Below are 15,391 nucleotides of genomic sequence, written 5' to 3'. Positions count from 1 at the left end.
TCTGTGCCGTAAGTCCCTCACTGAAGTATTACATATATGAATTGAGACAATAGATTTTATTGACTCAAATTTATTCTTTGTACATGTACCTAGATATGGGCGTCATGTGCATTTTAAGTAAATTGCAATAAATAAACATTGTATAATTATATCTTTAGATGGGCATAAAATGAGCAATTCCTTCATATAGTTGAACTTCCTCAGTCTTAAGTGATCCTAGAAGTAGCTTCATACAGGCAGACTCCTGCTTCCATTGACTAAAAAGGGGCTCCACATTGTGGCAGGAGTATGGCTGCATGGAGCAGCTGGCAGAATCAGGATTTGAATTTCCTCTCAAGCCATGTGCACTCTTATTACCACCTTTTATTGAATTAACATTTGTGTTAGAGCAAAATGTTTTTATATCTTTGCAATGTGTGAAGAAAGCAAAAGCATTTGAGACATACTGTATCCCTTTTTACTATATTGGGTCCTGGCTTAAAAAGCATTCCTGTTTAGGAAAGCGCTTAAGCATGTGCTTAAGTTCCACTGAAGTTAAGCATATACCTCAGTGCTTTCCTGAATAAGGATGTACTTAAATGTGCACTCAAGCACTTTTCTGAATTTGGGTGTTGGTTAGTAAAGGGAATGCAAACATTAGAAATAGGAACTGGATATTCCCACGGTAACAAGTAAAGTGTACTCATCCACTAGTCTTGGCTAAATAAAAGTGTTCATTGCTATCAGATGGGGTACTTTGGTCCATAATGGTGCAGTTTCATTAAGCTGTGTTCATTGAATTCCCCTCAGTATCTTGCGAATTATAAAATAACAGACTCTGGAAGGCTTCTTGTCTGGATTGGAATTTTGCTGATATTCTGATTCTACTTTACTAGACTTATCTTTCTCTCTCTAACCATCTTTCTGGTGGTTCTAATCTAGAGACTGGGTTATAACTCTTTCTTTCTTTCTTTCTTTCTTTCTTTCTTTCTTTCTTTCTTTCTTTCTTTCTTTCTTTCTTTCTTTCTTTCTTTCTTCCTTCTGTGTTAGTGTGTACCGCAAAAAGAACAGGAGTACTTGTGGCACCTTAGAGACTAACAAATTTATTAGAGCATAAGATCACTTACTTTCACCTGTCCAAGTGTTTCCCTTTGCATTCCAAGCCATGAGGAAGATTTTTTTTCTCTTTGACTCTGATTCTCTACCTGCTCTTGTCATCTTCAACTGTTGGTTTCTAACTGCTCTGTAAATACGTGGTAAAATGTAAGCTAGAGCTCCCCAGTTCCTCATTAAAAGTGTTTCTTGTTTCCTAGAGAAATTGAAGTGTTCTGTGTGATTATTCATTTGTGTCACTCTGATGTGACAGATATCATGTCAGCTATCTAAGATATAGAATACTCACTCTAACCATGCTTCCGGGTCCTTAAAAGGTTTGTCTTCACATTGATAATCACATTGTGTTGTCTTTGGCCTTGCACTATAACAGTGGGAAATATTGGATGGACATCAAGTTCTTCTGTCAGCTTCACATCTTTTCTATATGTCCTTAATGCAGCCAAACTGATTTGGAAAGCACTGTTTAATTCTTAAGCTGTTATGTCAAAGTTTGCATTAACTTCGAAAATTTGTTTCCTTTTATCAAGCTGTCTATCATGCCCAGAAATAATGATCAGAATAAATATGTAAGATACAGCCAACACTGTGTAAACTGTAGCATGGAAATAAATTGCCTTCTCTGTCTGTCCTTGCATTCTGTATCAGATAACAAATCAACAGTGTGCAGACTTGGCCTTTGGAAAAGTATGTTGACTAAAGCATAACAGGAGTAACATAGGCTGATCACAATAGAGAGTCAGTGTCATGCAGAGCATAACAAGAACAACACATGCTGCACACAACAGAAATTGAAAGAATAAACATTACAAATCACAGAATCCACACTTAGTGAAAAGGTCTCAGCCTAAGTAAAGCCATCTCCCATGATAAATCACATCACAGAGATCCCCCTACATCATGTGAGGATTTTACCTTCCTTCCCTTTGAAAAGGCCATAGGGCCTGTCCCTAAATCCACTCAACATCTTAGATGTCTGTACACAAATGCAAGGAATATGGAGAATAAACAGGAAGAACTGGAAGTATTAGTACATTAAATTAGTAAATTGTTACTTAATTGGTGTCACAAAGACTTAGAGGGACAAATCTCATGATTGGAATATTGGGACAGAGGGTTATAGCTTGTTCAGGAAGGACAGGCAGGATAAAAAGGGAGGAAGAGGTGTATTATATATCGGGAATATATATACTTGTTTTGAAGTCAGAAGAGTGTGAGAGGCAGACCAGTTGAAAGTCTCTGGGTGAAGATAAATGGGGTAGAAAATAGGGGTGACATCATGGTAAACGTCTACAAGAGATCATCAAATCATGAAGAGGAGGTGCATGAGATACTTGGCATATCCAAAACACAAGATCTGGTAGTAAGGTGGGACTTGAACTACCCACACATCTGTTGGGAAAGTAATATGGCAAAACACAAAATTTCCAATAAGTTTTTGGAATGTATTAGGAGCAACTTTTTGTTTCTGAAAGTGGAGGACATTCCTGGGGGACAGCCATTTTAGACTTGATTCTTACCAAAAGAGAGGAATTGGTAGTGAATATGAAGGTGGAAGGCAGTTTGGGTGAAAGTGATCATGAATTATACATTTCATGCTTCTAAGGAAAAGTGGAAGTGAGAGCAGCAAAATAAGGACAATGGACTTCAAAAAACAGACTTCAACAAACTCAGAGAACTGGTAGGTAAGGTCCGATGGGAGGAAAATCTAAGCCCTGGTCTACACTAGGACTTTAGGTCAAATTTAGCAGCATTAAATCGATGTAAACCTGCACCCGTCCACATGATGAAGCCCTTTATTTCGACTTAAAGGGCTCTTAAAATCGATTTCCTTACTCCACCCCTGACAAGTGGATTAGCGCTTAAATCGGCCTTGCCGGCTCGAATTTGGGGTACTGTGGACACAATTCGACAGTATTGGCCTCCGGGAGCTATCCCAGAGTGCTCCATTGTGACCACTCTGGACAGCACTCTCAACTCAGATGCACTGGCCAGGTAGACAGGAAAAGAACCGCGAACTTTTGAATCTCATTTCCTGTTTGGCCAGCGTGGCAAGCTGCAGGTGACCATGCAGAGCTCATCAGCAGAGGTGACCATGATGGAGTCCCAGAATCGCAAAAGAGCTCCAGCATGGACTGAACGGGAGGTACGGGATCTGATCGCTGTATGGGGAGAGGAATCCGTGCTATCAGAACTCCGTTCCAGTTTTCGAAATGCCAAAACCTTTGTCAAAATCTCCCAGGGCATGAAGGACAGAGGCCATAACAGGGACCCGAAGCAGTGCCGCGTGAAACTGAAGGAGCTGAGGCAAGCCTACCAGAAAACCAGAGAGGCGACCTGCCGCTCCGGGTCAGAGCCCCAAACATGCCGCTTCTATGATGAGCTGCATGCCATTTTAGGGGGTTCAGCCACCACTACCCCAGCCATGTTGTTTGACTCCTTCAATGGAGATGGAGGCAATACGGAAGCAGGTTTTGGGGACGAAGAAGATGATGATGATGATGAGGTTGTAGATAGCTCACAGCAAGCAAGCGGAGAAACCGGTTTTCCCGACAGCCAGGAACTGTTTCTCCCCCTGGACCCACCCAAGGCTGCCTCCAGGACCCAGCAAGCGGAGAAGGGACCTCCGGTGAGTGTACCTTTTAAAATACTATACATGGTTTAAAAGCAAGCATGTGAAAGGATTACTTTGCCCTGGCATTCGCGGCTCTCCTGGATGTACTCCCAAAGCCTTTGCAAAAGATTTCTGGGGAGGGCAGCCTTATTGCGTCCTTCATGGTAGGACACTTTACCACTCCAGGCCAGTAACACGTACTCAGGAATCATTGTACAACAAAGCATTGCAGTGTATGTTTGCTGGCGTTCAAACAACATCCGTTCTTTATCTCTCTGTGTTATCCTCAGGAGAGTGAGATATAATTCATGGTCACCTGGTTGAAATAGAGTGCTTTTCTTCAGGGGACACTCAGAGGAGCCCATTCCTGTTGGGCTGTTTGCCTGTGGCTAAACAGAAATGTTCCCCGCTGTTAGCCACGGGGAGGGTTGGGGGGTTGAGGGGGTAGCCACGCGGTGGGGGGAGGCAAAATGCAACCTTGTAACGAAAGCACATGTGCTATGTATGTAATGTTAACAGCAAGGTTTACCCTGAAAGAGTGTAGCCACTGTTTTATAAAATGTGTCTTTTTCAATACCGCTGTCCCTTTTTTTTTCTCCACCAGCTGCATGTGTTTCAATGATCACAGGATCTTCTTCTTCCCAGAGGCTAGTGAAGCTTAGAAAGAAAAAAAAAACGCACTCGAGATTAAATGTTCTCCGAGCTCATGCTGTCCTCCCACACTGACAGAGCACGGACGAATGCGTGGAGGCAAATAATGTCAGAGTGCAGGAAAGCACAAAATGACCGGGAGGAGAGGTGGCGGGCTGAAGAGAGTAAGTGGTGGGCTGAAGACAGTGCTGAATCATCATCATATTATCAGGCGGCAGCGTGATAAGAGGAGGCAGGATTCAATGCTGAGGCTGCTGGAGGACCAAACCAGTATGCTCCAGTGTATGGTTGAGCTGCAGCAAAGGCAGCTGGAGCACAGATTGCCACTACAGCCCCTGTGTAACCAACCGCCCTCCTCCCCAAGTTCCATAGCCTCCACACCCAAACGCCCAAGAACGCGGTGGGGGGGCCACCGGCCAACCAGCCACTCCGCCACAGAGGATTGCCCAAAAAAAAGAAGGCTGGCATTCAATATATTTTAAAGTTGTAAATTTTTAAAGTGCTGTGTGGCATTTTCCTTCCCTCCTCCACAACCCCTCCTGGGCTACCTTGGTAGTCATCCCCCTATTTGTGTGATGAATGAATAAAGAATGCATGAATGTGAAGCAACAATGACTTTATTGCCTCTGCAAGCGGTGATTGAAGGGAGGAGGGGAGGGTGGTTTGCTTACAGGGAAGTAGAGTGAACCAACGGGTGGGGGGTTTCATCAAGGAGAAACAAACAGAACTTTCACACCGTAGCCTGGCCAGTCATGAAAGTGGTTTTCAAAGCTTCTCTGATGCGTACCGCGCCCTCCTGTGCTCTTCTAACCACCCTGGTGTCTGGCTGCGCGTAACCAGCAGCCAGGCGATTTGCCTCAACCTCCCACCCCACCATAAACATCTCCCCCTTACTCTCACAGATATTGTGGAGCACACAGCAAGCAGTAATAACAGTGGGAATATTGGTTTCGCTGAGGTCTAAGCGAGTCAGTAAACTGCGCCAGCGCGCCTTTAAACATCCAAATGCACATTCTACCACCATTCTGCACTTGCTCAGCCTATAGTTGAACAGCTCCTGACTACTGTCCAGGCTGCCTGTGTACGGCTTCATGAGCCATGGCATTAAGGGGTAGGCTGGGTCCCCAAGGATAACTAAAGGCATTTCAACATCCCCAACAGTTATTTTCTGGTCTGGGAATAAAGTCTCTTCCTGCAGCTTGTGAAACAGACCAGAGTTCCTGAAGATGCGAGCGTCATGTACCTTTCCCTGCCATCCCACGTAGATGTTGGTGAAACGTCCCTTGTGATCCACCAGAGCTTGCAGCACTATTGAAAAGTACCCCTTGCGGTTTATGTACTCGGCGGCTTGGTGCTCCGGTGCCAAGATAGGGATATGGGTTCCGTCTATAGCCCCACCACAGTTACGGAATCCCATTGCAGCAAAGCCATCCACTATGACCTGCACATTTCCCAGGGTCACTACCCTTGATATCAGCAGATCTTTGATTGCGTGGGCTACTTGCATCACAGCAGCCCCCACAGTAGATTTGCCCACTCCAAATTGATTCCCAACTGACCGGTAGCTGGCTGGCGTTGCAAGCTTCCACAGGGCTATTGCCACTCGCTTCTCAACTGTTAGGGCTGCTCTCATCTTGGTATTTATGCGCCTCAGGGCAGAGGAAAGCAAGTCACAAAGTTCCATGAAAGTGCCCTTACGCATGCGAAAGTTTCGCAGCCACTGGGAATCGTCCCAGACCTGCAACACTATGCGGTCCCACCAGTCTGTGCTTGTTTCCTGAGCCCAGAATCGGCGTTCCACAGCATGAACCTGGCCCATTAGCACCATGATGCATGCATTGGCAGGGCCCATGCTTTCAGAGAAATCTGTATCCATGTTCTGATCACTCACGTGACCGCGCTGACGTCGCCTCCTCGCCCGGTATCGCTTTGCCAAGTTCTGGTGCTGCATATACTGCTGGATAATGTGTGTAGTGTTTAATGTGCTCCTAATTGCCAAAGTGAGCTGAGCGGCCTCCATGCTTGCCTTGGTATGGCATCCTCACAGAAAAAAGGCGCGGAACGATTGTCTGCCATTGCTCTGACGGAGGGAGGGGCGGCTGACGACATGGCTTACAGGGTTGGCTTCAGGGAGCTAAAATCAACAAAGGGGGTGGCTTTACATCAAGGAATATTTCAGGCAGGACTTCACGGAGGGTTCCAATAAGAAATGGTGCACCTAAGTTATTGTTCTTTTTGGAACAAGGAGGTTAGCCTGGCCTCTGATTGATACATGGCTAGATTTACCTCGCTGCACCTTCTCTGTGAGTGACTGCAGTGTGACCTAGAGGAATGAGTCCCCTAGACAGGGGAGGAGGCAAATGAGTACAAAACAAATCTGGTCTATTTCTTGTTTTGATCCACTCCATCTATCTTTTACATCTTTGGCTGGCAGCAGATGGTGCAGAAGGACTGCACACCATCCACATCTCATGGCTACTCAGCAGAAGATGGTGCAGTAGGACTGCTAGCCATCCTCATCTCTTGCCTGCCCGGCAGAAGATGGTACAGTACGACTGCTAGCAATCCGTATTGCCTGCCTGCTCACCATAAGACGGTTCAATAGGACTGACTGCAGGACTAAAGAGAATGACCTGGTCAAGTCACTCCAAATTTAGTCCCTGCGCCCATGTCTGCCCAGGCGCTCCCAGCCGACGTGGCCAGGAGCACCTCGGACACGACGAGAACGGCTACCAGTCGTACTGCACCGTCTGCTGCCAGAAGGCAATGGGTTGCTGCTACTGTGTAGCAATGCCATACTGCGTCTGCCAGCACCCAGGAGACATATGGTGACGGTTACCTGAGCGGGTTCCATGCTTGCCATGGCATGGCATCTGCACAGGTAACTCAGGAAAAAAGGCACGAAACGATTGTCTGCCCTTGCTTTCATGGAGGGAGGGAGGGAAGGGGGGCCTGATGATATGTACCCAGAACCACCCGCGACAATGTTTTAGCCCCATCAGGCATTGGGATCTCAACCCAGAATTCCAATGGGCAGCGGAGACTGCGGGAACTGTGGGATAGCTATCCACAGTGCAACGCTCCGGAAATCGACTCTAGCCTTGGTACTGTGGAAGCACTCTGCCGAGTTAATGCACTTAATGCACTTAGAGCATTTTCTGTGGGGACACACACACACTCGAATATATAAAACCGATTTCTAAAAAACCGATTTCTATAAATTCGACCTTATTCCGTAGTGTAGACATATAAGGGAAAGAGGAGTTCAGGAGAGCTGGCACTTTCTCATGGAGTTAATATTTAAAGGTCCAACTGCAAACTATTCCAATAAGAAGGAAAGATAGGAAGAATGTTAAGAGTCCAGTATGGCTCCATCGGGAGATCTTTAATGACCTAGAAAAAGTAGAAACATGGACAAATAACTAAGGAGGAGTACAAAAGAAGAGCACAAGCATGTAGGGACAAAATCAGAAAGGAACAAAATGAGGTACACCAAGCAAGGGACATCCAAGGCACTAAGAAGAGGTTCTTTAAATATGTTATGAGCAAGAGAAAGACAAAGGTAAGTGCAGGTCCTCTATTTAGTGGGGAAAGAGGGTTAATAACTGATTACATCAAGAAGGCTGGGGGTGTTTAATGACTATTTTGGCTTAGTTAATTTTGGCATAGTTAAAAGGGTTAATGGTGACCAGGTACTCAACACAATATTAACAAGGGTGAGGAAAGCAAGTCAAAATAGAGTAAGAACAGGTTAAAGAATATTTAAATAAGTTATATGTATGCAGGGCCTCATGAAGTTCATCCTAGGGTACTTAAGGAACTAGCTAAAGCAATCTCGGAACTGTTAACAATTATCTTCAAGAACTCACGAAGGATGAGTGAGGTCCCAGAGGAGTGGAGAAGAACAAACATAGTACAAACTATCTTTATATGTGTGACCATCTAGGAGTTCATGGTTACCACTATGCTGTATTCTGTGGCAGTTGGAATCTCAAAGCAGCAGTAGGGGCAAAACTTAGATCCTCCTGCTCAAAAAGTACAGGTCTCTATTAACTGAAATAAAGGAAAATCTCTGCTAGTTGTTAGAGTTATAGAATTAATCATGCACAGTTCAGGAGTTCTGATTCTTTCCAGCAGAGAACAATGGTACAGATACACACTAGCAAGTTTACTACATATAAGTATTTTAAGAACACAGGAAGAAATTTATCTTTGAAGTACACAATAATATATAGTTCCACCAAGATGCTAGGACTATAAACTTCTAATCATTAGAGAGAGCCATTCTGGAGTAACTCACTTCAATATCATAGTTAAATTACCCCCATTCCCCCCCCCCAAAAAAAAAACCAAAAACCCACACTCTGCAGTTTCAGCATTACTTTTAGTCTTTCACTGGTACATACCTGTAATTAAGTGCACTCTAATAGAATGCAAATAGTAAGCAAGGTCATTACCCAACCCTTTAATTGTGATGCTAACACAAAGTGAATTCTATAACTGTTAGCCGTCTGCCTGCAGTACAGTATGTGCAGTCAAATTTACAGTGTCCCATTCACTTTGTAACAAAAATCCATAAGTCTTTTATATTAAATCAAAGATCTCTCTGGCTAAATACTTCCTATTTTCTGTGTGATGCATTGTTGGAGAAGTAGTGCAGCTGGCCATCCACTGCTCTCTCTGAGAGAAACATCTATAGGCAAAGATGGAAGAGACATTATAAAAAATGTTCTAAAGCCACAAGAATTTTTTTAAGAAAAACCTTGAAAGCCGTAAATATATTTAATTGTGAATCTTTCTCATCCCTGTCACAGCTGAAAAGGACAAAGACACAGTCTTTAAAAATGAAGAGGAAACTCAACTAACTAAAATTAGAACCAAAAGAACGTGAACTTCTTTCTTTTATAAGAAGTTGAAAATTCTCCTGGTGAAATGTGAAGCCCTATGGATTTATTTTTTTAAAAAGATAATGGTTAAAATACCCCAGTGTTTTTGGCATCCTTATATAATACTTAACTTTATTTTTTATTTAAATAACATATGTCTACTTATGTCTTGCATGTCATGTAAGTCCTGTCACTGAAGACATTTAAAAGTAGTCTAGACAATTAAGAATGCACTAGACAACCATCTTGCCCTTGCACAAGGATGAAAGTTAGCCTAATACAGTAGGTTAGCCTTATCTTGACTATGACTTAAAGATGTGAGTAGGCCTTGTTTGAGTTAAGTTTTAGAAGGTGTTAGTGAGATCAAACTAGCTACCATGATCTGACAGCACACTTTTAAATCCTAACCTACTCATAACAGGCAGGGAGACGTAGAGCCAATGTGGGAGCATGTGCTGCACCATTTTGAACAGTGGTACAAGAGCCACACTGCCTAGGTGCAGCAGAATTCTCCAGGGGGCACTGTTCTACCTTGAGTCACAATGCCTTCTGGAGCTACCACTTGTATTGTGCACATCTGCACTGTGACCAGTATGAGTCTGTGTCTTTGAAACCATGGAGGCTACTCCAATGCTTGCAGTTAAGCATATTCCTTGTGTTTTTGCAGGTTTGGAGCCAAAAAAAAAAAAAAAAAAAAACCTATACAACCCAAAGATAAGGTCTGTTTATAAACTTTGAATGCACCTCTGGATTTGCATTTGTGAACATCCTCAGGCCTGATTTTGTTTGAGTTTGAATAGGTCCTTTAATGGTACAAAAAAAATTTAAAAATTACATATATCCAAAAATTGTTACATTGCCACTTTTTAAAAAAAAGTGTTATGACTTTAATTTATGCACAATATCTAGCTCCTCTTCCCCAGATTTTCTTAACTTTAAAATACTTAACAAAATGTAATCACACCATAACATCAGGGGTATTCTGAAAACAAAAGTATGATATAATTTGAGATAGAAAGTTTTGCAAAGAGAAATGGAGTAAAGCAATATTTAGAGATAGATCTGAGAGTTTGGTTTAGGCATTTCTCTCTCCTGTATCCTGTTTTTAGTCCTCATTTTGTTTGATGTAGAGACTTAGACCAACATTGCTCTTTCTGAGAAGAAATGTTTTCTGTACTGCACTTTCTTTCAACGTTGAGTATGGAGCATTATATACATCAGACTTATTTGTCTCTAAATTCACTTCTCGCGTTCATCTTGAATTCCAATTATATTTAATTACGTAAATACTAAATAATAATAAAATTAAATAATATATTTAATTACTTAAAACACATGGTGCAGATTCTCCATTTTCTTTAGATATTTGATTGTTTCACTGTTTGCTAACCACCATAGTGAAATACAATAAACAGATCATGGCTTATTGAGAAGGTTTTATTTAAACAAATCGGTTTAAATAAATGGTTTTTAATATGGGAGCACTATGTTTTCTGTATATTCTGAAACAGCAGGTAGCATAGCAAGAGTCATGTGCTTGATAGGTAGAATTTGTTTGTGATTTCAAATACAGGGGCTTCCAGTGTTTTTTGTTTGGAATCGGAATAAACCAGGCCCAGATTAAGCAATTAGTCCTCAGTGCACTTGTACAGGGCCCCCCAACAATTGGGGGAAAAAAAAAAACAAAATTGAGTGGTGCTCTGACCCTCTCCTTGCTCCAGGTTGCAATGCCATACACTCACATTTGGCTTGGTCACCCCTCTTGTCCTGGGGGTGAGTTCTTGGTGGGCTATGGAGTGAGTGGGGAGTGATTGGGAGTCTGCGGGGTTGGAAGCCAGTGGGGAATGTTGGGGGAGTGGGGTTGGGCAGCTGTGTCAGTGGGCCTAAGATGTTGGGGGTTGTGGCAAGCAGCATGTTTGTCAGGGCGGCTGTCAGGGTAAATGGAGGCTGGTGGCAGATAGTTGGGATATATGTGGAGTGGGAGGGGCATTCAGGATGTGTATGGAATGGAGTGGGAGGGGCACCTGAGGGTGTGGGTGTTTGGGGGAGAGAGGGACATTCTGGGGTCTATGTGGGGTGAGCTATGTATGGGACAGGAGTGCTTCAAGGAAAGTGGGAAGCCCCCAATTTCCTTAGTGCATGAGGCTCCAATGTTCCTTAACCTGAGACTGGGATAAATAATAAACTGTCAGGAATCCTACCCATAAGCCTCTCTATTTTGGTATTCTGCATAACATTTCCTTTCCCTTGGTTATAACTTTGTATTATATGCTATCCAACTAGTTGGACAAGGTGCATGAGGTAATATCTTTTATTGGACCAACCTGGTGAGAGAGACAGACTTTTGAGCTCACACACAGCTCTGCTTCACATCTGTGTAGCTCGAAAGCTTGTCTCTCTCACCAACAGAAGACGGTCCAATAAAAAATATTACCTCAAACACCTTATCTTTCTAATATCCTGGGACTGACACAGCTACAGCAACGCTGCATACATCCAACTAGTTCGCATTTATTCATCTTTTGCTGAAAGCTACTCAATGTAAAGGCATTTTCCATGGGTCTTATAAAGTTAAACATGTGTTTCTGAAAAACAAGAGCTAAATAAACACCATTAAATTAATCAAATCCTCTGTGCCAGTTGTAAATCCAACACAAAGCTTTCATCAGCCTCATTTCCCTTCTACAGTTTTCAGTATGACCTGAGTTCTAAACTGTGTGACAGGGTCAGGCCAGATGGCTACAGGAGAGTGATAGAAGGTAGATATATTAGCCCCAGATTAAGCAGGTCCCTTTTCCCTGAGTAAGATAATGGGCTGTTCCAGAACAATCAGGAAGTTGCTGGAACCAATTAAGGCAGGCTAATTAGGTCACCTGGAGCCAATTAAGAAGCTACCAGAATCAATCAGGACAGGCAGGCTAATCAGGGGACCTGGTTTTAACAAGGACCTCACTTCAGTTAGTAAGGTGCATGCGAGGAGCTTGGAGCAAGAGGGTGCAAGGAGCTGAGAGTGAGAAGGCATACTGCTGGAGGACAGAGGAGTACAGGAGTTATCAGACATCAGGAGGAAGGTCCTATGGTGAGGATAAAGAAGGTGTTGGGAGGAGGCCATGGGGAAGTAGCCCAGGGAGTTATAGCTGTCACAAGAAACACTGTAGACAGCTGTGATCCACAGGGCCCTGGGCTGGAACCTGGAGTAGCGGGAGGGCCATTCCCCCAACTCCCTGTTGGATACAGGAGGAGTTGAACTGGACTGGGGGTCACACCAGAGGGGAAGGTCCCTGGTCTGTCCCCTGACCCACTAGGTGGGCCAGCAGAGACTGTGGGAATTGTTCTTTTTCCTTTTTCCCATGCTGGCCGGTGATGAAATTAGCTGAGTGGATGGCAGGTTTGAGCCACTAGCAAAAGTGGCCAAACTGAGGGCTGCTGTGAATCTCTGAGGTGAGCAAATCCGCCAATAAGCGCAGGACCCACCAAGGCAGAGGAGGAACTTTGTCACAACTGCTTTAACAGAGAAGATATTTTATCAAACTACATTATGGTAGAGTTTTTTTGTTCTTCGCCTTTTTTTTTAACCAGCAAAGTGTGCTGTCTGAGGCTGGCATAAATTAACAATTAAATACATGATAGGCATCTACATGCTAAAAGCTTTGGAGGCTTGAAACCATAGTGGATCTTCTGACTGCCAAACTCTTCTTGCTCCCTAGAAATCTTACTTGCTTAGCTGTAATGTCAACTGATTTTGTTTTTTACTGTTATAATACAGCCCACAGATATTTCTGAGTAGTATATATTTAATATGGAATTCCTCTTCATTATCTGTCCTAAACTACTGAATAGTGTTTCTTTGCACTGTTAGTTACTGCAATCCACCCAAGAGGTGACTGCATTTCTGTTTTGGGTAAACTGTTGCATACAATACACACAACACATATTCTGTTAAATAATTGGGATCTTTCTAAACTAAAGGTATTGAAAGGATGGTCTTGTGGTTAAGACACAGGACGAGGAGCTAGGAAATTAAAATTTTATTCTTTGCTCTCCTACTGACTTGCTGTGTAATCTTGGGAAATCACTTAGTGCCTCTCTCTGTTTCCCCTTCTTGCAAAATGACCTATTAATTTCACAAAGGTTCTGGGAGGCTTAATAGATAATTGTGAAGTACTTCAAGATTTTGAGATGGAAGGTGCTACAGAAATGTAACATTTCTTATATAATTGTTATCACAAAATACACATAAGATATGTCAAGTATAAGATATCTAAAGACATTAGCCTAATGTATGTTATCTGTATATATGCAATGGAATGATTAGCTGTTACATATGCACTTCATTAGAATATAGAAAGAACCACAATCTGGCTGAATTTAAAGCAACATAACATACATATATGTGTTTGATCTTGAGTTTTTGAAATGTACAAATTAAGATGCAGAATGACAATTTGGAGGTCATATCAGCAGAATTTGGTTTTTGTCCTTCAGCATTGTTATTTTCTTTGTTTTCTTTTACAGTTTGCCCAGCTGGTGTCCATCTCCAAAACTCTGGGTGTGGAGAAGTTCCCTCTAATTGAACAAACATTCTACCCAAATCACAAGGAAATGGTAGGTGCAAACAGTAACATTAAAAGCCAATTACTGTATGGACAGAACTGGAGTTATAATCACCCATGATTCCTTCGTTCACTGTCTATTTTTTTAATGTTCTTTTGGAAATTTCCAGTGGCATAATACTGGGCGACCTCTTGAAAGCATCTCTGTGGTAATCGAAAGATTACTGCCTTCAGCTTTGAGATAGACAAACTGGTTCTAACAAACAAAAGAATATAAATGCTAAAGTGCAGGGACTACTTCATAGAAGTGTTGCCAGTCTAGTCCTGTGTGATGCCTCCCAGAATACTTATTATCTTTATTGGTGGTGAGTAAGGCTGTGTGAAATGTTTGCATGGAACGGCAAACCCATCTAAAATCAGGTTGTTTCAGGTTTCAGAGGAACAGCCGTGTTAGTCTGTATTCGCAAAAAGAAAAGGAGTACTTGTGGCACCTTAGAGACTAACCAATTTATTTGAGCATGAGCTTTCGTGAGCAACTCTTACCTTTATGCACCTAAGCTGATGCTGTTCACAATTCCCAGATTTTCTGCTCACTCAACAAATGCTCACACCTCACCCAGGGCCCCCACATACTACGTACCTTTTGATGCAATTCTCCAATGGTTCCACAAATCTGGGGTGTCTCAGAGGCCCCATGTGGCTGCTTCCTCAAGCGACGTCTTTGGGGAATCGCCAAGTAAAGGCTACTACTTCTATTAATCCATGAATTTCTGGGGGTTGAAGGTTCCTAGCCAGCCACACACATCACATGGCACTAGGTGCAGATAACAATCCTGTTCCTAATGCCAGTTTCCTATCTGTTAAACAACCTGCTGAGGCCCCATAATCCCCAATTCAGTAGTCTCAATAGCTAAGCAACCACATTAAGGAGGACAAATGTCATAATCCCTAGTGCATGGTTGCTAGGTAATACTGGGAATTCCCTGGATAACTCATCAGGAATTTTGGGGTAGGTAGCTCTTCAGGCAGCTCAGTTCACAGTCAGCTGGCAGCAGGAGCAGGTGAGTTTCACTCCCTCCCTTTTATGGGGGAGGGGAGCAGATGCTTTCTGCCTCCATATGAAGACCCACATATGTGTTGGGATTCCCTCTGAGACCGCTTTCCATTCAGCTTCCCAAGAACTCAGTTCGACTCCCGCCTTTGTCACTCAGGTGTCTTTGTTTGGCATACAGCACTGCTACACTGAGTTGATTGATACAGGATACATCACAGCTTCAAAGTTGCACACAAACCTTCTCCCTTTATGTACATTACACATCTCGTTGCATTTACTATACATTGCATCACACATTTTTGGATTAGCTTGGATACTTTTCAGGAACCAATCCCTGTGCAGCATCCACTGTTCACGCACTGTCCTTGCTTCGCCTTCCTCTTTATCTCATCTCTACATGCCTAATTTCTTTCGTCCCTTGTATCTAGTTCATAGTAAATAGTTCCCTGTGTGTTCTCCCTCTTATCTTAGTTGGCTCAGACATTCTGTCTTCTTAGCCTGCTGACCTGTTTATTTGTCTTATTTAGCAGACATTCTGTTT

General features: G+C 42.9%; 1 protein-coding gene across 4 annotated transcripts in view; it reads left to right on the top strand.

The window, feature by feature from the left end:
* The window catches only part of SYN2 (synapsin II), a 418,695-nt gene that overhangs the window by 241,313 nt on the left and 161,991 nt on the right, over positions 1–15,391 (top strand). For all 4 annotated transcript variants that reach the window (XM_048857162.2, XM_048857163.2, XM_048857165.2 and 1 more), the window contains exon 5: positions 13,759–13,848. In XM_048857162.2, the coding sequence (XP_048713119.1) occupies positions 13,759–13,848 (90 nt within the window). The remainder of the gene's footprint in view (positions 1–13,758; positions 13,849–15,391) is intronic.

The sequence above is a fragment of the Caretta caretta genome, chromosome 7, assembly GCF_965140235.1.
Source record: "Caretta caretta isolate rCarCar2 chromosome 7, rCarCar1.hap1, whole genome shotgun sequence".
Classification (NCBI taxonomy): Eukaryota; Metazoa; Chordata; order Testudines; family Cheloniidae; genus Caretta; species Caretta caretta.
This window is presented reverse-complemented; position numbering and strand designations above follow the sequence as displayed.